Below are 25239 nucleotides of genomic sequence, written 5' to 3'. Positions count from 1 at the left end.
AAAAAAAAATATATATATAGATTGTTTATTTTATCTCTAATTAAAGTTAAAAAAAAAAACAAAACAAAAAACAAAAACAAAAAAAAAAAAGAAAGAAGTTCCTACATCAGTTGCCAAAAAAATCTAATCTTATGTTACATATTCATCTCGTCTTGCTTGCTTAAATTGAGAACGGAGTCCCTAAAATAACTTTCCAACGTGACCTGAACAGTGTATTATTGGCACGAGTATATATCATCAAAAACAATTTCCCGCGTATGCTATTTGTAATGGGAAAATGTTTGGAAAGGAAATTATGTAAAAAGCTGAAATGTCTTTTTCCAATTTCATGAAGTAAAGTATTCATCAAAGTTTGTGTTCTAAAAGTTGTAATGCAAAGAATCAAAGAAAACGTTTGAAGAGGAATGAAAAGATTAGTAAAACTCGTGTCAAAAGAAATAGGAATGGAGTAAACATGGCTGAAAGCAGTACAGTCACAGCACAAAGAAATGGCAACGCTTCCTTTATTCTCATTGTCATTAAAGTTCATTATGGAGTAAATAAACATAAACCATATTTCAGAACAATCTGCAATGGTTAGACAAAACATGTATATTTTGAATAATGAACTTTGGATAAAATGACTAAAGCTGGTCACTGTGATGAAGTTGAACCCGAACGCAGGTATCAACAAGTAGTAACACGAAGCTTATGAAATAGCCAGAAAAACACTAGGGAAATGGACAGAAAACCATCTTTGTTATTAGTCAATGTAACAAATGAGGTGAGGACTAGCAAAATGCCTTTAGGATATAACGAAACGAAAGGGAAAGAAACAGTCCGATGGAAGACAATCTGCTGTTCCACAAGCAAAGTCATTGAAGGTTTAGTCTTCTTTACCTCTGATAACGGTGGAAGCCTTCTCGTTTTTCATTATCATGTGGAACGATTTCGTCCTGTCTTCCTCCACCATCTCTCTCAGTATGTCGTCTTCAAGCTTTTCAGCTTGCCACTTTGAAGGGTCCTCCACAAGAGCCTCACTGAAAATCATACTCGAAACCCATTCTTTCCATGTTGTTCTTCTGTACTTGTCTTCTTCCAATGTACCTGTGGCCAGGAGTTGGTACACATAGACCACCTTTTGCTGTCCAGGCCGAAAAGCTCTTGCTATAGCCTGCTTTGTCTTGGATGGATTCCACTCTGAGTCAAGCATGATAACCCGAGAAGCTGCTGTCAAACTGATTCCTTCAGCACAGGCTGTAATCGAAGCAAGCAGGACCTTTGACTCCCCTGCTGGCTCCTCAAATTTATCCATCACTCTTCCCCGCTCGAACAATTCAAGGTCTCCAGTTAAGACTAAGACTTCCTTGCCCCTTTGCCAACCAAATACTCGTTCAAACAACTCTAAAAACAGTTTCACTGGTGCAATGTTGTGACAGAAGAGCAGAATTTTCTCCTTCTTCACAACACGATAAACAAGGTTCAGAACAAATTTCACTTTTGATCCTTTCTTTAAGTCAAACTTGTACTTCTCAAGATCCTCCAGTTCTTCCTCACTGAAAAATTTATTAGCACAGACTGCAGTTTTGATTAACCAAGGATGTATAGATCCAAGAGTAATCATAAGCTCCAGTTCTAGGGGGTAGCCATGGTATGTTGACATAATCTGATGCAGTCTCACCAAAATCTCATGCTGCTTATCAGTTGAGTTCATCAGCAAGGTGTAGATTTGTAGGCCAGGAAGTGTGTCAGCAGATCCTCCACCTTCATACACATCTATGAATTTAGTGGTAATTTTTCTCAACATTTTAAGCCCCTGCATCCTCTCTTTTTCTTCACTTGAATCGATTTTCTTTGCAATATTATCCAAGAAGTACTTCCTTGCTCGTGCTTCCTGCAAATTCCGTGCCTTTTCCACTAGTTTCTTCTTTTTCCTTTTGTATTTTGGGTCTAATACCTTCAACACTTCATTGACAAACTTTGGTCTTGCCAAACATAAAGTGTTGAAATATTCGCAGAAGTTGTTCTGGAACAATGTACCTGAAAGCAATATTCTTAGGTCCGTTTCAACTTTCATTAAGGCCTTCCTCAACCTTGATTTGGTACTTCTGGGGTTATGTCCTTCATCTAGAACCAAGATTCCTGGGCTTTCTCTCAAAACTTTAGCCATAAATTTCCTATGTGCAAATTTAGAGTCTTCACGCATCAATGCAAGAAATGAAGTATAACCCATTACAAGAACACTTGGTTGTGCATGCCACTTCTGGATCTTTTCTAAGCAATCCAAAATATGTCTGACATCATCAGTTGGCCTTGGAGCGCCAGGAAAGTTCACAGTTTTTGACTTGAACACTCTATAGGTTCTCCGACCATGGATTAGATAAACCGGTATAGGAATTTTCCACTTAATAAATTCTTTGTACCAGGTATAGAGTGTTGTCTTTGGAGCAAGGATCAAAGGCCTTTTACCCGGGAATAACTTTAGGTAGCTAACAAGGAATGCTATCATAAGAAAAGTTTTCCCAGCGCCAGGAGAATGAGAGATGACACAACCACCCAACTTACTGGATTTTTGTTTCATCAAATCCGGCGTTAAAGATCCTGCAATATTTTTCCATAGAAACTCAAAAGCCTTTTTCTGATGATCGTGTAACTTCCTTTGAATTTCAGGAATTAAGGCCCACACATTCTCCTTTTCTTCCGATAGAGGTTTGTCAGGACAACCCTGAGGACATAGAAATTCCATCTCAGATTCTTCAGCTGCACCATGCTCTAAATCATCTTCACTGAACTTCTTATCAGCTGCACTCCAACCAGTGTTTTGCATCTAGAAAAATGGAAAATTCACAAGACAGTTGTTTAAAACTCATTGTTAGACTAGATACCACATTCCTACAATGAACAACTAAGAAAAGAAATTATCCCTCATCCAATTTGAAAATGTTATTAACATATGCCTCTACTTCCCCCTCACCCTATCATATCGAAAGACATTTCCCGGTTCATATAAAATAAAGGTAAAAAAAACTAAGTTAAAATCTGCATGTTTCTGAGTTTACGAAATGACTTACAAAGGGTGGCAAAATATCTCTAATCTCTGTGAAAACATAACCGCATAAACTGCACAAAATACCAACTTCTTCATCCACTTTGTAATCGTGTTCACATTCTAAGTTTGAAAACTTGTCCCTTGCATTTGTCCAGCGGACATTTGGATCCTGAAATAAGTTCATAAAAGATTTAATAAACCTTCCAGAAAACAGATGACATAGAAAATTGCACAGTTAACTATTCTCTAAATACAAAAGAGTGTATTTAGATTATTTTAAACTAGTAATGAGAAACAAAGACAAAATTATAGATAAGGTAGAGACTAGAAGTCTTACCTCATCATCATCAAGAACATAAGTCGATGCCAAGGCTAGTTCCATTTCTTTCCACAACAGTTCAGTCTCTGACATTTCTTCCTCATCCTCATCTGGCGGCATTTCATTCTCAAAGTTGGTTGTTTTATGTTCTTTCCATTGGTCAGTGATCGGTGGCTCTTCCTTGCCTGTACAGTCAATGTTTCTCAAGAATGAGTTTATTAGTTCTGTATATGCTCCAGCATGGAGAGATCTCTTTTGATAGGTTCTTTCTCCATTGGCACCAGTGTATCGCGTATAATGCCGAAATCTTTTTCGCTGAACGCTTCTAGCAACTGGTCTTCTTTCAAATGTACTTTCAAGCTCCAACTCTTCTAGATCAGAAATATTCTTTTTCTGTACTTTGGAGTAATTGTTATTGTAGTAACGCTGGGGAGGAATCTCATCAAGCATCTTTGCACGGGTTTGAGGATTCTTGACTTGGAATTGATAGTCAAAGGACAGTGAAGCAATTTCTTTTTCGGTGAAAGAAATATCTGGTTTGTGTTGATGTTCTTTATGATTAGTCACACTTTGTTTTACCTTCCTTGAAGAGGTCTTACTTTCACATTCAATTGGATTACCATAGAAATCTCGTTTACAAGGATGACTTATATATTTATCTTTTGTACGTACTTTTGAACGAAGTCCATTTACACCGAAAAGGAGCGACAATGGCATTGACAATTCAATATCTTCCCCTCTATCTACCTTGTATGGCCTTGTCCGAACATAGCCAATATCTATCTCTGACCCACTGTCACAGCCAAGGAAACGCTCAGGTTGAACATTGCGACGTTTGGAACGGCGTAAGCCCATAGAATCAGAAAATGGTGATGGTTCAGCTTCAACTTTGTCAAGTATTGGAGTAGGCTCTTCTCTGATAGAATCATGTTCAGCAAATTGAACAACAATTGGGACTGAAATACCATTATCTACTTTAAAGTTTGCAGCATGTAGAGTACTATGAGAACTTGAAGAACTACTCTCCTCAACAGCTCCCAAAATTTGATATACAATTTTGTTTTGCACTGATCTTACATCAAATGATAGATTCTTTACAGAAGAGGTAACAAGTAACCATGAAAGATCAAATAAGATTTTCCCTAAAAGCATTTTGGTCTTCTGCCGAGTAGAGCAATCCTCTGAGAAATCCCATCTGTAGTACTGATCCTCACAAAAGTTTTGACCAAGCTTTTGAAGGATAAATATTTTATCAATTTCTACTAAATTAATCTCTTTATTAAGTGTTTCTGTCATCGAACCCAGAGAACCTTGGTTAGTATAGAAGTTGATGTAAAATTTGCACGAGCATCCAGATTCGTGAGGCTTTCTCTCTATGGAGCTTATTCTAGCATCAATCCAAACCTATGGCAGAACAAGATTATAATGCCAGATTGGTCAAATTACTTAACTCAGACTAAAGAAGCCAATAAACATTAAAGACAATTTGCAAAGGTAGGCAACAGCCAGGATAGGAACTCAGCACAATAGTTACTAACTCATCACTCATGTACAAAACTACAGAATAAATCATGATAATGGTAAGAAACGTATAAGACAGCAAACAGAATGAGGAACAGAAAATCAAATTTGAATGAAGAAAGCTCTGTAGTCCAAAGTATAAATGTACGGTTTATTATAAGGATCACTCACAGGATCTTGTCCTTCATCATCCAAATTCTGTGTATGTTGGGAATGCAAGGTTGAAAGCACACATATATCAACACCAGGTCTTAGAAAGCAAGTGCAATCAGATAATGTAGCTTGCCTCGACTTTATTCGAAGGTTCGTAAAGGGTCCCTTCTCCTGAAGAGTACATCCATGATCCATAAAATTCAAACGCATAGTCCCATTGCTAATGCGTATACTCTTCAGAGTTTTCCATGAGCCACAACAGAGAGCCTCAAATGCTACCAGAGTTGAAAAAATATATAAATTAGTAAACCAAACACTCTTATAGATGTAAATGAAGTACCAGAAATCTCCACTGTTATTTTCTGGAGCAACATTATAAGACAAGAATGTTAAAAAGCTACAAGAAAAACATAATTACAGGACTTACGTTGATCATTATATGGATGGTGCGATCCATATAAATGTTTTTTTGACACCATTTTTGATTAGCAAAAGCTTTTATTGATATTCTTCCAAAAAGCAGTAGAATCTCCTTCTATCCCTGCATAGTTATTTTTCTTTATTTCTTTGTTTTTACACTGCTCACTCCAAAAAGGCTAACTCATTTGTTCGGAGATGAAACCCATTATTCTGCATATAATTTTTTAACATATATTACCAAAAAAAAAAAAGGAAAAGAAAGTATGTATGATTTACCATGAATTGGAAAAATGTTTGAACTTGAAGGTTTACTCAAACCTCATCTCCAATGTCTTGTGCTGGCTATTCACATAGGCTAATAACTCAACCTTGTGATCCAAATGACATTTCATACTGAAAATACACCAAAAGCAACATTAAAGTTCATCAGATAATCCACATTCACAATTTTTTCCTTCCTAAAGTCAAAACCTTTTGAACAAAAATCTACCAGAAAGTTTTGACTTGAAGCTTTTCTTTCTGATAACCATCCATTTTTTCTCTGTGTTTATCTCCATTATTTTGTCTTGAAAGAAACGCATAACCCACCTTTTTCATTTATAGCCAAAAACATCAATAACAAATAAAACAATAATGGAAAGAATCTATTGCTTCATCAATCTATTTTCAGGAGAAAAGAAAACATTTGAAGAAAAAGGAAGATTTTACCTAAAAAAGGGTATATTTTATTTTGAAAAAACCAGTCACCAATTTCCAAAAATCAAAAGAAAAGAAAAGAAAAAAAATGAACACTGGTCTGACAGACAGAGTGAAACCCAATTGAAAACGCATTTTTGCTTCTATATAGAATCATCGGCTGTGTTGAAAACAATATTGACCAAATAAAAAATGAAAATACAGTAGGGGAAAGACCTGAAAATGAATATAAGATTCCGGCGAGAATGATCGGAATTGTGATTCCCAAGCTAAACTATTCCCACCACTGTGATGAGGCTATAAAGAGTAGTACTAGTAGCCAGTGCTGTGAGTAAAAAAGTGAGTGAGAAAAGTAGGAAAACGACAGCTCAACGGAGACATCTTAAAAAGGGCTCCTTTTTTTCGTCTGACAAAATTCTGAAATGTGAAATCTTTGGTTTGATGCTTTTGGCGTTACTAACCCAAATTTGCAACCATTTATACTATTAAATTAATTAATAAATAAACACTACTCACGAGCTAAGTGAGGTTGGTAATTGGTATATGCTTTTCTAATTACTATTACCACCTTAATTTATCACAATTTTACATAAAGTACCATTTTTTTTTAAGTTTGTTAAACATTTTTGACCTTTAACTTATCAAAATTCAGTTTTAATAATATCCAGTTCTACCATGATTGTAAGTGAACCAAAAAAAAAAAGAGTACATTATTTAACAATTGATGAATGATAAATTCATAATTATCAATTTACATTAACTCCAAAACAGAGGTCCACCCTATTCTAGGGTGAAACTTCTCAATAATGCAACAATAAATAATAAAGCTATTCGTTGGGAGGAGTGTTATGTAATATAATGTCATTGTTATGTTGGACTTGGGAAGGGTAATTTGGGGATTTGATAAGTTATGTGATGTAATGTAATGTAAGGCTGAGATTGAGTTTTGGATGTTGGAGAAGGGAGTTAGTAAGTACTTAATAAGTGGTGGGGTCAAATCAGGTTATAAATTTGATGATTTCTGCAATTGTGTTCTGAGAAGTGAAGTGGCATGTGTGTTAGTTCAGCATATATTCGTCATCTATCTACTATGTCTCAACTAACTGCCATCCCATTAATACGTAATATATATATATATATATTTCCTTTTTTGCAAATTATTATGTAATTTTAATCCCCACAAAATTTTAAGGGGATTTTTACTTTTTTTTTCTGTTAAGTGAAAAAAAAAAAAAACATGGTACACAATGTTTTCATTTTATAAACAACACTAAATAGTGAAGTCTTGTAGATGGGGATTTTATACTAATGAAACCGCAATGAGGCTGCATTTATCAATACTAAGAGCAACTGTAATGAGGCTGCATATATCTACAAATGTAATGATTCAACCTCTAATGAAACTCCCTTGAAGGTACCATTTTGAGATTTATATATATTTTATATATATTTAATTCATATTTTTATATATTTATAAAATTAAGAATTTATTTTTAAAAAAATTTACAACATATATTTTTAAAAGTGATGTACGAATATACTCTTACTTATTTCGATAGTTGACAGATTTTTTTAGTTTATTTTTTATACAATCGTGTATATTATAGTTATTTTAAATATTTTATAAAATTTTAAAAAAATTTAAAAAAATTTAACACGCTAAAAGTAATGCACTTCTTTAAAAGTAGCGCACTAATATACTCTTACCTGTTTCGGCATTTGAGAGACTTATCTAATCTTTTTTTTCCATGGTCATGTACATTATAGTTATTTAAGACATCTTGTAAAATTTTGAAAAATTTAACACACCCAAAATAAAATTGAGTGTTATTATCTTTAATCTTATTAGTAAATTTATTTAAATTATTAGTTCAATATAGTAATTGTGGTAATTTTTGCAAATTAATATGATATTATTTTTTATTTTTGGAGTAGAAATATTTTTTGACGCTAAATTTAATGATAGTGTGACACTAAATTTAGTGTATCCTTAGATATGCTTAAGACTAGCTAGCACCAAGGTCAGGGTAGGCTCGTAGTGCCTAGAACTAGGGGTGTTCACAGATTAGTTTGGTCCGAATTTCCATAAGTTTTGAATCAAACCAGCATAACGGTTTTTTCAATATTAAAAACCAAACCAGACCAAAAAATTTCTCAAACCAAACCCTAAAGAACGGTTTGGTTTGGTTCGAAACCACAGTTTATGTGGAATTAATAATTATTCATATTTTTTTAGTAATTGTACTATTTTTACTAAGTTTTTAATTTTATTTTTTAAAATATATATTTAACATGATAAGTAATAGATCTATAAGATATAAATAATGATATAAAAACATTCTCAAAAGTCAAACATAACATAAAAATCTAAAATTTATGCAATAAAAAACTTGACACACAAAAAGGTTTTAAATTATACATATAGTCATATATAAAAAAAAATATAAATTAATTATTTATTATAAACAGTCCGGTCCGGTTTAACCGTTAATTATATATTACGAACCGCAACTGAACCATTACGACGTAAACGGTCCGGATTGACCAAACCACCAAAAACGGTTTCCCCGGTTACGGTTTACAATAGTTCGGATTGTAGTGGTCCGAATTTAAATCGCGGTTTCCCGGTTTATATGAACAGCCCTACCTAGAACTCTGTTCTAGGAGTTTCCATTTTTTTTTATTTATTTATAAATATAATACAATTATTAAATATTTGTTTATACCATTTTAAAATATAAAATGATATTGGCGTAATGATATTTATATTGTGAGTTCAAGTCCACTTATTTTGTACATGCATCAATATATACTAGTAAAAAGTTACGTGCGAGGCACGTATACTACATTTTATGCTAGGTATAATCTATTTTATTTAAATGTGATACAATTAATAATTGAAGAAAAATATTATTAGTTATTAAGTGATTATTATTATGTATATCTAAATAATGTAATTTATAATTTTGACAATTAAAAGTAAATACTGAATGCAATATATTAGTATTTAAGAATGCTTGATAATTTAACTGTAATATGTTCTTAAGATAATTCAAAAATAAACTAAAAATTAATGTTCAAATACTAAAGCAAACATAACTTAAATGTGTGTAAATAAAAAAGAAAATTAAAAATTAATCTCTAAATTATTGATAATTGAAGATAACATATGCCTAAAAATTGTAGATAAGAAAAATAAAGATACTCTTAATGGGTGGATTTTAATCTTCCTTTGCTTCCATGGAGACAATAGTGTAATGTTTGTATTTTGTACTTTTCATTCTAGTTGAGTCCGCATATAATTGGATTGTCTATTTTTCTATGAATAAATTGTATATAGTAGTGTCGACGAAATGGCAGTATTCTTGCAAATAGTTATTTATTTTCATTTAAGATGATAAGACTTGGTGTGAATAATTAATTTAGTTAAAAAAACTACTTATGAAATTCATGTTGGAAATTATTTTACCAGGATCTAGATTTACTAACAAGTATGTTGTTAACATCCTAAATATGAACTTCTGAAACGATATGAATAAACACATATAAAGTGTAATGACCGTTTTAGTAATTTGGATTAGTAAAGGCAATTAGCACTAATTCCTGTTAATTTTATAATTATTTATGAATTTACTTATTTGTGGACCCCAATATTTAGAAATGAATATTAGAGTTATAATTTCTCAATTCTGGAGATTTTATTAAACTCTAGTGGTATTATTTATTTTATATGTGAAATATGTTATTTTTGTAATTTTTGCTCGGCGTCAACCGAAAATGCGATGGATGGCTAGTTTGATCACATGCATAAGTTTAGAATCTTATTTCTTAGTTGGAAATATTTTAGAGAAAATAAAATATCGAGATTAAGCGGGGTTATGGGAGTTGACCAATTTACCCCTAGCCTTGAAAATACCCTAGTTTTAATGAGTAAGGGCATTTTAGTAATTGCCAAGAGAGGACATAGGTGGCTGCCTAGTTAGTTGACACCTAGCAAGCCAATTCTTTCAGCCAAGGGAAATTGATTTTCCCTAACTTTTTATCTCATTTAGTAAAATTAGAAGAAAAGCCAAAAAATAGGAAATTCTCTCTTTCCTTTCCTCTTTCTCTCTTCGAACCCAGCCAAGAACAAGAGGGTTGCTGCTGAATTTTGTAATTTCACCAAGGGATTCAAGAGAAGTCAAGACAAGGTAAACCCTAGCTTCTTCTTCCATTAAGTTCTTGAAGTTGTATTTTAGTTTCAATATGTGATTTTTGAGTTTAAGGGCTGCTAGGTTTAGGTATGCTTAGGGTTTGAATTCTAAGTTTAATTTGAGTTGATTAAGGGTCCTAGCAGCTGATTTTGATAGTTGGTTTAGGTTTTGTGCAAGTTTAAGCTTTGAGTTCAAAGCTTTGATCATTAATGGCAAGTTGAGTTTTTTTGGTTTGTTCTGTGAAATACTGGTTGGAAAATGTTGTTTATCAATTGTTTAGGTATACTCGAGAGTTTTGCAAAGTTTGGCTTGATTTTGAGATCATGGGAGAATTTTTCGGGTTCTCAGCACAGAACCGGAATTCCAGTTCTGGGGGACCTGTAGCAACCGGTCGTCCGGTTGGTGTCCTGGAACCGGTCTGCCGGTTGGGGTAGTTTTTAAAACCCTAGTTTTTCCCATTTTTGAGATATTTAGGGTATTTCCATGTTATTTATCGATAAGGAAACTTTTAGTTTCAAGTTTAAGTCCCCGGAAAGTATTTTAGCGTGTCACTCACCTATGTTGTGATTAATGTGATTAGGGCATCCATCTAGCACGAGACTTTCCGTTCAGGTCGGCCAGCATACTTGAATTCGGAAAGAAGGTAAGAACTGTATATAATGTGTGATATGGAAATCTGAGTGTATGTATATGTTATGTGTATATGCATGCTTAAAATGTTAGTTGCACTACTAACACTTATACAGTGATGGTATAGAGTGCATTGGTATAGTGAATGTTATCTGAGAGTACCGTGATACAGGCACAAGTACGGAGAGGTACTGGAAGTGCGTGGTATATCACTTAGTGGTACTCAGGGTATGAAACAAACCCTACCAACACTCGTACATTGAGGTACGTAGTGCATGTGGTATAGTGGCTATACCCTAGTATGGAACGTTTGTACTCATCTGTTAAGCCTTGTAAATAGGTGTATGAGCGCCTAAATACAAGTCAGAAATTATATGATATGTTATATGCTTTTCTTACTGAGTCTGTCGACTCACAGTTCTACTTCCATGTGTAGGTAAAGGAAAGGCGAAAGCTGAACGAGAGTGAACCTGAGTTTGGATGAAGTTGTACATGTCGAAGCGGCGCGACCTGGAGTGTTCGGTCTCGGGACATCTGGGGTTATATATTTTGTAGTCGCTGTGCGACCTGGTTTATATATATTTTGGAATATTAAAATTAAAAGGTTTAAAAATGGGATCCCGGCACTAGTAAATATTTTGATCTAATATAAAGTTTATTAATTATTATAAAAGTTTTAATTTGACACGTTTTTCAAGAATATTCTTTGATTAGCAAAGATTGCACTGTAATTGAAAAAGCACTATAGCGTGCCTTAGCATTAGGGTGTTACATAAAGTATAAGAAACCTTACAGTGGTTGCAGCGGAATATAATGTCTCCTTCCACTCAGATCTCTAACCCTTGTATCCTTTCTGTAGCAGAGTATCACCAAGATCTGAGTCTGAATCTCTTTCTCTTGAAACTGGATTCTTCACAGCCTTACACACTATGATTGAGTACTACTTGATGTGTGTGGGCACTCACTCTTTCACTATAGGCTCGGTTTAGAAGAGAGGAAGAAAGAGAGAGTGTGGTTTCGGCTAGGGTTAGGAAGGAGGCTCAAATTTTATCTGAAGGAATGAGATGCATCATCTTTTCCCTTAAGCCATCACTACCTATTTATAGGAAACCACCTAGGGTTAGGTTAGATTTAATTAGCATTAAAATAATAGAAAAATAAAGTGGTAAAATCCATACAAAGTAGCCGGCCATGGATTGGTTATTGGGCCCCAATTTGCAATTTTGCAATTTTTCTCATTTTCCTTCTTATTTTGCCAAAATTACCAATTTTCTAATTTAACCACTTAAATGCCAATTCTAATTATTTAATAACTAAAAATTAATTATTAAATAATATTGTCATTTAATATATTTATTAATTAGACTTATCAAAGTCTCTTAATTAACAAATTAACCCTAGAAACTCTTTCTTCACAATTAAGCCATTGCTTAGTGAAAATTCATAAACTAGACATAGTCTAATCTTAGAATTATAATTGATTAATCAAAATCAATTAATTGAGTCTTACAAGTAGTATTGTCTCAACTAGTATGGGGACCATGGGCCTATATATCTGAGCTTTCAATAAGCAGACCCAAAATTTACCAAGTAAATTTACTTACCTATTAATTCCTTGTTGCATCCACCATAGAACTTGGAATTGCACTCTCAGTTATATAGAACGCTCTATATGTTCCATGATATAGATACGCTATTAGTTATCCATTGTCATAATCCCAATAATCAATGATCCTCTATAGATGATTTACATTGTATAGGGATTAAATTACCGTTACACCCTTCAATGCATTTTATCCTTAAAAAACTTAGCCACCTATAAATGATATTTCAGTGAACTAAACATAATCAATGAAATGAGTACTCAACCATTTATCTAAGTTTAGCCAAGCTCGAAGGAAATCATCATTTCACTTCTGTTGACTTCGCTTTTAGCCAACGACAATGAGTCTTTTTGATAAGCGATAAACGATATGTCGTAATAAGAATATATAATAAAGCAATAATAATAATAAGACACAAAAATTTTATAGAGGTTCAGCCCCGAGCAGTTCGGTAATAGCCTAATCCTCGTTAGTTGTATTGACTTAAGAATAAGAAAGAAGATTCCTTTTCTTATAGCTCTTACAATAGTATCTCTGAATATATAATTCTTAGATAGCCTTAGCTTATAGCGTTTCGGCGTATGATCTCTGTTTTACAGTTTTTGATCGATCTCCCTTGCCCAATGAACATTCCTCACTATTTATAGGGCAGGAAACTTGAGGAGGAAGAGTTTCCTCTCTCGTTACAATGCGCATAAGCAGTAAGATCATGTGATCAATGCTGAATGCTAGGATCGTGGGATTGAGGCTGAATACACTGATAGTGGAATCGTGTGTATGCCACATCCACGCAAGTTGATCCCTGTTATAGGGATTGAGCTGGTGACTCACGAAGTGCTTGGTTGAATTCGCTAAGTGTTGCTCATTCTGCACTGCTCGTTGAGTATTCCATCATGGACATGCCAGCGAGGCATCCTGCTCGGCATGTAGATCCGACCAGGTGCTCTAAGTAGATGCCACGTGTCACCATTCTTATGATGGCATGTCAGAGTGCCAATTTTGGGATAACATTTGCCCCCCAAGTCTGTGCGGGACCTCCGAGGTTGCGTATAGACTTATTCCGAGATGGCTCTGCCTTTGAAAGGGGACACGTGTCGAGCATGACCATTCGAGACTCGATGTGAATTTGACTGGGGATTACTTCAGTTTTCGGCTAATTAATGCTCTGACAATTAATATTTTGAAAATCCGAATTTCTCTCTCAACGGCTGACGGTTGCACTTGATTATTTTGATTTCCCATATTTGCTTTCAAGGCGGGAAGTCGAGGCGTCTAAGGTTCCTTTACGTACAGTTACCCTTTTGCCTATAAATACTTGGAGTATTGGCACATTACCTCATTTCATCACCCTTCGTTGTTAAGTAAACTTCAGAGCAAAAAGAGAGAGTTCTCAGGCTTCAAAGTTGCTGAAGAGTTTACAGAGGATTTCAGGCTTGCTTGAATCCGGACACTTGAATCTTTGAGTAAGTTTCTGACTCCCTTTATGTTTTTCCTTTGCATGCTTGTGCTTTGAATGTAACTTTGCTGTAGAAAGAACACTGTAGGAAACCCTAGGGTTTAAAACTTCTGCGACTCTTCTTTTCCATGTCCTTGCGTTAGCTTTCAGCCGTAAGGCTTGTTTTAGAACTGCATTGCGTCTGTTTTCCATTCTTCTTTTTTCAAGCTTCATGAACTTTTTTGCCCTAACTCAATAAAAACTTTCTGACTTCTCGAGTTTAGACTTTTCTTCGAACATGGTCGTTCTTTAATCTGTTGGGTACTCCTGGTCGGCATATTTGCTTATTTTTTCGCTTGATACTCCGTCCAACACTCATCTCGCGTGTTGTCTTTTGTAGATGAACCCTGGTGAGTCTTGGGAGCCCGAGCATCAAATCGACCAGGAACTGCTTCAACTTCTGCACGAAGTCCATCCTCGTCTTCGTGCTAATCCTCCTTCTGATTATGTACCCAGCCATAGAATGATGGCTCGTACGAAGAAAACTACACGTCTGGCTGACGCTTCTGATCACCAGGTGGCTCGGCTTGCCACTCTGCCCGACGCCGAACAGGATTTGGCGGTCCCAATAGAGGAGGACCGTGAGGGGGACGCTGAAGTCCAGAAGATTGAGGAGCTGGACGAGGCGCGTCCGAGCAGCCCTCCCGCTGCTGAGGGAGAGGAGGAGATTGAACCCCCTAACTATGGGGAGTACAACGAGGCTGGGCAACCAGTTGATGCTGACGGGGACGTCCTGGTTGCGGGCGTCGATTACGTCACCGAGGAGCTTCCTGAGGCGGTTCCTCATAGGAGGCACGGTGCCTTGGGCGCTAGGTGGGTGAGTTTTCCGTCCAAGATTTCGGAGGCACGCCTCTACACTCTCGACCAGGACGAATACCTGGGCGGGCTGGACTGCTTCATTCCTGCCCACGACAATCGCGCTACAAACCCTGATAAGGGGATGTGCGCCTGGTCGGGGGCTCACGGCCAGCAAGGGGCGCTGATGCCCTTGCACAAGTACTTCCGGGATGTGGCGAACTTCTTCGGCCTCTGCCCGGCTTAGATTACTCCCAAGGGCATTAAGTATTTGTCCGCTCTCTTCGTCCTCTACGCTTCCCAGGGATGGGGCGCTCCTTCTCCCCACGAGGTCGCTTGGTTCTTCGACCTAGTCTACCCCCAAGCAAGGTAGGTCGGGGTATTTTTACTTCTCTCAGCCAGGCTTCAAGTGGTTGAGCGGGACAGACCACAAGGCCATCACCAAAATAGGGCGTTTTGTGGATGAGTACTTCATGGCGAAGGATTCGAACATCACCCGGACTCGGTTTCAGTAGATTCCGACATATCACCGTCCTCCCCTCACCCTTACTCTTAGGGATAGGGCTGAAAAGCTTGCCCGGTTGCCGGCGGAAGACAGGGATATAATCCAGTTGACCTCCGATGCAAATCTAGTGCAGTACGGGCTTTACCCAGAGGACTTTTCTTCTAAGTCCGTGATGGGGAAGAAGGGGAAATCTGCTGCTGCTCGGCCTGAACGAGCTCATCAGGTGGATGAGCTCATTCAACTTAAGCGTGAAGCTAAGTTGAAGGGAGGTGCTCGGGAAAATCAGTATGCTCAGGAGTCTATGAATCCTGAAGATGAAGCCGAGGCTGAGGCTGAGGCTGAGCAGGTGGGTCCTTTGAGGAGGAAGAAGAAACTCCGGGCCACGCCCAGGCCCGTGGAACATGGCATTCGCATAAGGGAGCCCATTTCACCTGTTCCGCCATCCCATCCCTATGCTAGAAAAGGGAAGGCCGTTATGACTAAGATAAAGTCGATGTCAGGTGATGATGGACTTCTGACTTTCTGGGCGGACAGTCACTCTACGCTTTACTTCTTTTTCAGCTTCTTGACTTTCATACTTTGTATTTTTTGTTGGTTTTTGTTAACCATACTGTTTTTGTTCTGTGCAGACATGTCTCGGCAGATGATGGACGCCTTAAGGAAGAGGATGAGCGGAAGCTCTAGTGCCTCCCCTCTGGCCAAGAAGTCTAAGGCCGGAGAGGGGTCTTCAGAGAAGAGGCCTTCTGGAGAGGTCATTGACCTTTCTGAGGAGCTGACTACTGCAAATCCTTCCACTCCCATATCTGCCAAGTCTAAGGAGTCTGGGCCACCAACATTTGGGTCCGAACTGGTCAGGAGGATTCCTGAACGGGTGCAGGTACCAACTCCACCCATGCCTGTACTGCCTGAGGTCAAGAAGGGCAAGGAGGTGCTGGCTCACCACATGAACCGGCTGGTTCCAGAGGTCGGCGAGCAGCTGGCTGGTGCTGACAACTCGTCTCTGGATGTGTTGGTGGGCGGAGTTTTGAAGGAGCTTACCAGGGTTAGTCTTTTCTTTTCGACACTTCCCTTTTAGCTTTTCATACTTAGCTTCATATACTGATTTTTTCCTTTATGCAGGCCGGTTTGAAGTTGGCTTATACCTACTCCCGGGCTAAATCTGCCACTTCCAAGAGTACGGCTCTGTCCGACACCTTGAGGGCGGAGGCAGACTTGGCCAAGAAGGAAGCTGAGGAGGCCAGGGCGGAGACTGCAGCTGTTCTCCATGAGTTGGGTGAGGCCAATAAGAAGCTGTTTGCCGCTGAGAAGAAGGTCACCATGCTGACAAAGGACCTCGAGGCTGCTAATCGCTTTGAGGAAACCATCGAGACCTTATCTGCTGAAGTTGATCGTCTTCAGGATGAGAGGACTTCTCTACGGCAGGTTCTTCTTCGGCTGAAGGACGATAAGGATGCTCAGGCGGCCGAGGCGGACCACTTGAAGGAGAAGGTTGATGCTTTGGAGACTGCCGGCCTCGAGCTCTTATTTGATTTTTGGAAGGCTAATCCCTAGGCCAACTTCGACTACTTGGGCGACGCCAAGGACATGTACCTCGAGTACTGCGTGGCCCAAGTTGCCTATGGTGGGAAAGAGGTGGCTGCTTCAACTTCCGGCCAAGCTTCTGACCAAGCTGCTGATGCTTCTCCTGCTCGAACAACAGATCCTCCTACTCCAGTCGGCTCAGAAGAACCAAATCCAGAGCCTGGGACTCAAGCTGTTTGAACATTGATCTTTTTATCTCTCCTGTTTATATATATATTATATGTGGCCTTAAGGCCTTTAAGACATCATGACCGGCCAAGCGGTCTTTAAACTTGGAATTAATTTTCATTTTTTGGACAACGGGCTGACCGGGCAGCTTTTAATCCTGGTATTTTATGCTCTTGTTATCCTTAATGAATTTCATTCTCTTTTTATAATTGCAGTGCAATTGTGATTGTTTTATGTTTACCAGATGCTTTGTACAGGTATAGGTGCCCCCCAAGTGACCAAGCAGACGTATGACTCTTGGTCACTTGTCTTTCGCAAATATATTGCTTTTCTGTTCGGTGTTTTGGGTTCGACTGAACCTTTTGTACGCACTCTAGGTAAATTATAATCATGCTGATTTTTTTGACTCAAAAGAATTGGAAATACTACTTTATTCTTTAATTGATCGAAAATGTATTTGTTACCGTAGTAACTTACATTAGAGCTAGTGTTCCAATGGATCTTTTTAGCTTAACATGACATAAAACAAATAAGAAACTGTACTTTAAAGTGGTCTACCTGACCTGAGTACTTTTGTTTCTGAAGCCTTTGCGCGGAGTCCGTCCAATAGGCCATTCACTTATAAGCGAATGTTCAATAGTACTTTAATGTGGTCTACCCGACCTGAGTACTTTGAAATGGTCTATTTGACCTGAGTACTTTGAAGTGGTCTACCCGACCTGAGTACTCATTGATAGTATTTCATTAAATGTTCTCCATTCCAGTATCATGGTACTAAAATGAGTTGCATTTTTTTGTCATACTTACCAAGTTTGTATGCTCCGGAGTCGAGAACTTCGACCACCTGATAAGGTCCTTCCCAGTTGGGTCCTAGTACGCCTGACGTGCTGTCTTTGGTGTTTAGGAATACCCTTCTTAGGACAATATCTCCCAAAAAGAATTTCCGAGCTTTCACTTGTTTGTTGAAATACCGAGCTACTTTTTGTTGATGAGCTACCAACTAAGTTTGCAGTTGCTCGTTTTTCCTCGATTTCATCAAGTGATTCTGCAAGGAGTATTTGATTGGTACCTTGATCGTACGTCAACCTTCTGTGGGATGGTGGTTCGAGTTCGACGGGCAGCATAGCTTCATAACCGTACGCCATTGAGAATGGTGTCTGACCGGTTGCTATTTTTTCCGTTGTACGGTATGACCATAGAACTTCGGGGAGTTCTTCCGGCCAATTTCCTTTGGCATCTTCAAGCTTCTTCTTTAGTGTGTCCTTCAGGGTCTTGTTGACTGCTTCAACTTGACCATTTGCTTGTGGATGTGCCACTGCGGAGAAGCTTTTGATGATTTCATGGTTTGCGCAAAAATCAGTGAAAGATTGACTGTCGAACTGCTTGCCGTTGTCCGAAACTATTTTGTACGGTAGTCCGAACCGGCATATGATGTTCTTCACTATAAAGTCTTGAACCTTCTTTGATGTGATAGTTGCGAGTGGTTCGGCTTCAGTCCACTTAGTAAAGTAGTCGACTTCTACCACCGCGTACTGCACTCCGCCTTTACCTTTAGGTAATTGCCCGATTAGGTCAATTCCCCAGATGGCAAAGGGCCACGGACTTTGCGTTTGTGTCAGCTCGTTGGGCGGAGCTGTTGGTATCGTTGAAAATCTCTAGCATTTGTCGCACTTCTTGATGTAAGCTTTCGAATCTTCAATCATCGTCGGCCAGAAGTAGCCTTGTCTTAGAATTTTCTTTGATAAGCTTTGTCCGGCTGCATGATTTCCACAGAATCCGTCGTGAACTTCATATAGAAGTCGTCCAGCTTCATTTGATGTGACGCATCTGAGTAATGGCATTGAGAATCCTCTTCTGTACATGATCCCATCTACGATGATGTATGGCGCTGCCTTTCTTCTCATTTTCTGAGCTTCATTTCGGTTATCTCGGAGTTCCCCAGAGTTGAGATAGCCTGCTATTGGCGTCATCCAGTTCGGAGATGTGTCGATCATTTCGATTTCTTCCGTGCCGGTGATGCTAGGTTCTTCAAGAAACTGGATTGGGATTCGCCTTGTCACTTATATTGCTGCTCGCCAAACGGGCTAGCGCATCTGCAGTTGTATTTTCCTCTCTTGGGATCTGCTTGAGGCTATAGCTTTTGAATTGTACGAGCAGATCATGTATTGCTCAGATATGCTATCATTTTTTCTCCCTGAGCCTCGTATTCGCCAGATACGTGATTTACCACCAGTTGTGAGTCACTGCAGATCTCGATATGCTCGACTTTCATTTCCTTCGCTAGTTTGAGTCCAGCGATTAGGGCTTCGTATTCGGCCTCATTGTTGGAGGCTTTGAATCCGAATTCGACCGCTGCATGCAGGTGTTGCCCCCCCAGGTGTGACAAGGGCAATTCCTGAGCCGGATAGCTGATCTGTGGCAGATCCATCCACATGAAGCTTCCAGGTCAGCTTGTTTTCAGTGTTATTCGGCTGTGGTGTTGGCTCGTGATCGCCTTCTGGGATGCTTTCAGTTTTTCCTGTGCATTCCACCACAAAGTCAGCCAAGGCTTGGCCTTTGATAGCTGTTCGGGGTTGAAAATTGATTTCGTACTGCCCCAATTCCACCGCCCACTTGAGTAATCGCCCAGAGGCATCTGGCTTTTGCCGTAGTGGTTGGTCGGTGTACACCCGAATAGAATGAGCTTGAAAATAAGGTCTTAGCTTTCTTGTTGCTAAGATGAGGTAGTAGGCGAGCTTTTTTATCAACGGATATCGGCCTTCGGCCTCGATGAGTCTTTTACTGATGTAATAGACTTGATGCTGCACGCCATCTTCTTCTCTGATTAGTACGGTGCTTATGGCATGCTTTGTTACTGCCAGGTATATCCCCAGTTCCTCACCGTCCAGAGGTTTAGAGAGGACGGGAGGTTTTGCGAGCTGTGCCTTCAGGTCTTGAAAAGCTCTTTCACATTCTTCTGTCCATTCAAACTTTTTGTTTCCTCGCAGGATGTTGAAGAATGGGACACATTTATCTGTTGACTTTGACACGAATTTTCTAAGTGCGGCGATTCGACCAGTTAGGCTTTGTACCTCTTTGGTTTTTGTTGGCGAGTTCATATCCAGGAGGGCTTGGATTTTTTCCGGATTGGCTTCAATTCCTCGAGCGTTGACGATGAAGCCTAAAAACTTTCCCGAGCTGACTGCGAGGGAGCATTTTAGGGGATTTAGTTTCATGTTGTATTTTCTGAGGACTTTGAAACATTCGTCTAGGTCGTCTATGTGCCCCCTAGCCTTTCTGGATTTGACGAGCATATCATCCACGTACACTTCCATATTTCTGCCAATCTGATCTTTAAACATTTTGTTGACCAGTCTTTGGTATGTAGCTCCGGCGTTTTTAAGACCGAATGGCATGACTTTGTAGCAGTAGAGACCCATATCTGTCCGGAAACTTGTATGTTCTTGGTCTGGTGGATGCATCTTGATTTGATTGTAGCCCGAATAAGCATCCATGAAGCTTAATATTTCGTGCCCGGCTGTTGCATCGACGAGCTGATCGATTCTTGGAAGTGGGAAACAGTCTTTAGGGCATGCTTTGTTGAGGTCTGTGAAGTCAATACAGACTCGCCATTTCTTGTTCGACTTAGGCACGAGTACAGGGTTCGCAACCCAAGCCGGGTAAAAGGCTTCAATGATGAAGTTGTTGTTGCGCAGCTTTTCAACTTCGTCTTTCAGGGCTACTGCTCGTTCTTTGTCCAGCAATCTTCATTTTTGCTGAACTGGCCGAATATTAGGATCGATATTCAGGACGTGCGAAATAATAGAAGGGTCGATTCCGACCATATCCGCATGTGACCAGGCGAAAACCTCTAGGTTTGCTCTCAGAAATTTTATCAATTCTGATTTTACTCCGAGCAACAAACCTTTTCTGATTTTCAGCTTTCTGCCGGGAGGATCGACCTCGATCTTTTCTAATTCTTCCACAGGTCCAACATTGCTGCTTGGGTCCCCAAGTCGAGGATCCACATCTTCATCCTCGCCTTGGGCGGTTTCCTACTTGGGAATATTCATTCCCTTGTCCGGGCTCTGGCTGGAGGATACTTCCTTCTTAGCCTTGGCCACTGCAAGGTTGTAAAATTCCCAAGCAGATTGCTGGTTTCTGAGACACCCTACCCCGTTTTTGGTTGGGAACTTCAGGCACGAGTGGAATATTGATGTGACAGCTTTTAAGTCATACAAGGCTGGTCGGCCTAGCATTACATTAAAGGATGAAGAAACATCCAATATTAGGAATTGTGCCATGATAGTTATGCTCGTTGGAGCTTGTCCAACTGTGAGGGGTAGGCGGATTTGTCTCAGAGGCGCAACTCCTTGACCGGAGAAACCATAGACGGGCTGAAGGCATGGATTTAAATCCTTGAGCTGGAGCCCCATCTTCTCGTAAGCAGTCTTAAACAAAATATTTGAAGAAGCCTCATTATCGATCATGGTTCTGGACACCATTTTGTTTGCTATCTGGACTTCCATACTAGCGGGTCGTTGTGCGGAAATCTTATCTGGACAGCATCTTCGTCGCCGAATGTTATGGTTGGCTCTCCTGCTCGTGGAACTTTGGGCTTCCTTTCTTCCACGACCAGGATGACTTCTTCTTGCTCGTACTAAGCTGTGCGGGCATATCGTTCCCGAGCTTTGCCCGTGTCTCCAGCGATGTGTGGGCCTCCAATGATGACTTGCAAGTGTCCATCTATTGGCGGAGGCATCAGATCCTGGTTGTTCTGACCTTGGTTGGCCTTGACATACTTCTGTAGGTGCGGGTTGTTCTTCTTGATCAGAAGTTCTATTTCCCACTTCAAGTTGTAGCCTTCATTGGTGTCGTGGCCGTAGTCTCCATGGAACCGACAAAATTTTGTCATGTCCCTTTTGCTAGTATCTTTCTTCATGGGCCCGGGCTTCTTGTATGGAATTAGAGACTGAGTCGCTATGTACACACTTTCTATATCTTCAGTTAAGATAGTGAATGCAGTGTGTTTTGCGTGATCACGGGGAGTCTGTCCGGGTTTTTCAGCGAACTTTCCCTTCTTCCCGTTCCCTTGCTTGTGGTTGTTGCCTGAACGTTTGCCACTTGAATCGCTGGAATATTGGGGAAGCTGGGCGGACGTTCCATTAGAAGGAGCCTTCATTTTGTTCGGCTTTTGCTCACCTTCTGCTCGCTGAATGGCTTCTTCGAGCTTGATGAAACCTTCGACCCGGTCAAGGAAATCACTCATCGAGTCGACCGGTCCATTTTTCCTTATGTCCTTCTATAGTTCGCCAAGGACTTCAATGCCCCCCAGTATCGCGGCTAACTTTGCATCCTCGGTTACCCGTGATACCTTGGTCGCTTCCGTCATGAATTTACTGATGTATGCCCGGAGTGGCTCGCCTGGTCGCTGTTTTACTTCGACCAAATCTCCCAGATGCAATGGGAGTTGGCGTGAGGAAGAGAATTGTGCATGGAATTCTGAAGAGAAGGTTTTCCATGAACTAAACTTTCCTGGAGCCAACTTGAAATACCATTGCTGTGCAGCCTCTGACAGAGTTGCGGGGAAGATTCTGCAGCATACGTCTCCTCGCACCCCTTGTAGATCCATTTGCATCTCGAAATACTTGAGATGAGATAGAGGATCTTCTCTCCCAGTGTACATCTTCCACGTTGGCATCTTGAACTTGTGAGGTAGTGGTAGGAGGTTGATTTCTGGCGAGAAGGGAGTTCCACGTGCACGGTCTAACTCAAGATCATTGTTACGCTGCCCGGCCATGCCATGAAACATATTCTTCAGTTTGTCAAGCTGGGCTTGCACGGCTGGGCTGACTTCATTGGCATTCTGGTCGGGTTGGGCTACGTCAGCGTCTTTCTGAGCGGGGATTTGAGTATGGGCTCCGGACTGTACATTCATTGTAGTATTCTGCTCGTCTGTTCCCCTTCTTCTGTTTAGGTCGTCCCTTAGGTCACGGGGTGGTCCCAACCTTTCGAACACACAAGAACCTGGCTGCCTTAGCGATTGGTTTGCTTGGTTGGCAGGTGGAATGGCTCCATTATTTTGCGCGGATCCATCGAGCATGACTCCTCCTGATGAATGCTCGGACAAGGTCTGTCCGCCTACCTCTTGGCCCACGAGTTGAACTCATAATCGGGGATTGGACGGCTGACCGTTGTTTGTCTAGGAAGCATTCACCGTTGGGTCATCCTCGGTTTCTCTAAGGGGAATGACGCTCGGCGCCTGCTAGCTTACAGTCTAATAGGCTCTTCGTATCAGCACAGTGGCTTGCCGACTACGATCTTCGATTTCTGCATGGTGAGCCCTTAATGCCTCCATCTCTTTGTCCCTCCACTCGGCGAACATACGCCTCTGTTCATCAAACGCGAGGTTTACTACGGCACGTAATTCCTCCTGATCATGATGCATGGTATTGTTGTGACCCTGCATGAGTCCAAGCGCAGCTTGGAGGTTTTGCAATTCGGTTGCATCTCCGATGGTCGTCTGGGCGTTGTTGCCTGTTGGAACAGTCATGTTATGAACGTCCTGGCTGTGTGTGAAACCGTTGTTTTCGGTCTCTTGCACACCAGGCGCAGTTTCAGTAACAGGAGTTGTTCCATCATTCACCACGCTTCCCGTCTGTCAAGGATTGACAGAGGGTGGAACTGTCGAACTCCCTGGGTCCTGCAACATCGGATCTAGCATCTGTGAGTTTGCTGGGTCAGACAGGCCTCTATGAGTTTGCACCATCGTGTCGAAAGAGCAATTTGTGATTCTGCTCTCAATGAAAGCACCAAAATGTTGACTTTGATTTTAGCCAACGACAATGAGTCTTTTGATAAGCGATAAACGATATGTCGTAATAAGAATATATAATAAAGCAATAATAATAATAATAAGACACAGAAATTTTATAGAGGTTCAGCCCCGAGCAGTTCAGTAATAGCCTAATCCTCGTTAGTTGTATTGACTTAAGAATAAGGAAGAAGATTCCTTTTCTTATAGCTCTTACAATAGTATCTCTGAATATATAATTCTTAGATAGCCTTAGCTTATAGCGTTTCAGCGTATGATCTCTGTTTTACAGTTTTTGATCAATCCCCCTTGCCAAATGAACATTCCTCACTATTTATAGGGCAGGAAACTTGAGGAGGAAGAGTTTCCTCTCTCGTTACAATGCGCATAAGCAGTAAGATCGTGTGATCAATGCTGAATGCTAGGATCGTGGGATTGAGGCTGAATACACTGATCGTGGAATCGTGTGTATGCCACATCCACGCAAGTTGATCCCTGAGTTATAGGGATTGAGCTGGTGACTCACGAAGTGCTTGGTTGAATTCGCTAAGTGTTACTCATTCTGCACGGCTCGTTGAGTATTCCATCATGGACATGCCAGTGAGGCATCCTGCTCGGCATGTTGATCCTACCAGGTGCTCTAAGTAGATTCCACGTGTCACCATTCTTGTGATGCCATGTGTCACCATTCTTATGATGCCACGTGTCACCATTCTTGTGATGCCATGTCAGAGTGCCAATTTTGGGATAACAACTTCTATACCCTGATAGAAGCTATAGATTCCATATCTATGTTTAGCGCTCCCACTCAATTGCACTACCATGTTCCCAAAATGTACGTATCACCCTAACCAAAAAGTAGGCTTAACTAACAAATCAAAGAACATGTATAATACTCTTGAGATCGAACCTAACCATGTCAGGATTAAGATCATTTGATCTAGGATCAACTAGGTGATATTGAATTGAATAGATATTATTGTTGGGTTTTATGCCCTAAATAAAACTCATTTCAATATAATCAGATTTACTAATTAATAAAGGTCAGAAATAACATTTAATGTTGCATGGTTAACATGATTTATTTCATGATTATATACACATAATGTATGAATTCTATTTAAGTCCAGAACATATGAATTTGTTAAGGATTATAGTGTTGTCAGCACAGTGGAATATAATCTTAATTATATGTTCGAAAGTTTATTCCCTGATTTGTCAGAACACTGGATTTAGACTGGCATGGTATAATCAGCGATTGATATTCTTACACCTTGGATAAGTGTTATGTCCTTTCCAGGGCATTGGCAAAGTTTACTAGTATCAGATGTATGGAGT

At 39.8% G+C, this 25239-nt stretch overlaps 1 protein-coding gene across 5 annotated transcripts; it reads right to left on the bottom strand.

The window, feature by feature from the left end:
- Nucleotides 1-485: 485 nt before the first annotated feature.
- On the bottom strand, nucleotides 486-6598 carry LOC133033710 (SNF2 domain-containing protein CLASSY 1-like). Of its 5 annotated transcripts, none has more exons than XM_061108762.1 (8): nucleotides 6354-6598; nucleotides 5932-6029; nucleotides 5718-5834; nucleotides 5449-5651; nucleotides 5040-5296; nucleotides 3366-4751; nucleotides 3051-3197; nucleotides 486-2806 (listed from the first exon to the last, which is right to left on the bottom strand). In XM_061108762.1, the coding sequence occupies exons 4-8, from the start codon at nucleotides 5498-5500 to the stop codon at nucleotides 866-868; spliced, it is 3783 nt and encodes a 1260-aa protein (XP_060964745.1). In that variant the 5' UTR covers nucleotides 5501-5651; nucleotides 5718-5834; nucleotides 5932-6029; nucleotides 6354-6598; the 3' UTR covers nucleotides 486-865. The 5 variants fall into 5 exon arrangements, with proteins under 5 accessions (XP_060964745.1, XP_060964744.1, XP_060964746.1 ...); XM_061108761.1 differs by having other exon boundaries at nucleotides 5449-5562; XM_061108763.1 differs by having other exon boundaries at nucleotides 5760-5834.
- Between the last annotated feature and the right edge of the window lie 18641 nt (nucleotides 6599-25239).

The sequence above is a fragment of the Cannabis sativa genome, chromosome 1 (assembly GCF_029168945.1).
Source record: "Cannabis sativa cultivar Pink pepper isolate KNU-18-1 chromosome 1, ASM2916894v1, whole genome shotgun sequence".
NCBI lineage: Eukaryota > Viridiplantae > Streptophyta > Magnoliopsida > Rosales > Cannabaceae > Cannabis > Cannabis sativa.
Note: the sequence above shows the minus strand (reverse complement) of the source record. Positions and strands in the feature narration are given on the sequence as shown.

What these genes read in the sequence shown, in the direction of transcription:
- LOC133033710 (XM_061108762.1), bottom strand. Translation starts at nt 5,500, where the DNA reads ATGGTGTCAAAAAAACATTTATATGGATCGCACCATCCATATAATGAT. An exon ending in ATGTTCTTGATGATGATGAG is followed by an intron (nt 3,198 to 3,365) that starts GTAAGACTTCTA and finishes AACTTATTTCAG; the next exon opens with GATCCAAATGTCCGCTGGAC. An exon ending in GAGATATTTTGCCACCCTTT is followed by an intron (nt 2,807 to 3,050) that starts GTAAGTCATTTC and finishes CCATTTTTCTAG; the next exon opens with ATGCAAAACACTGGTTGGAG.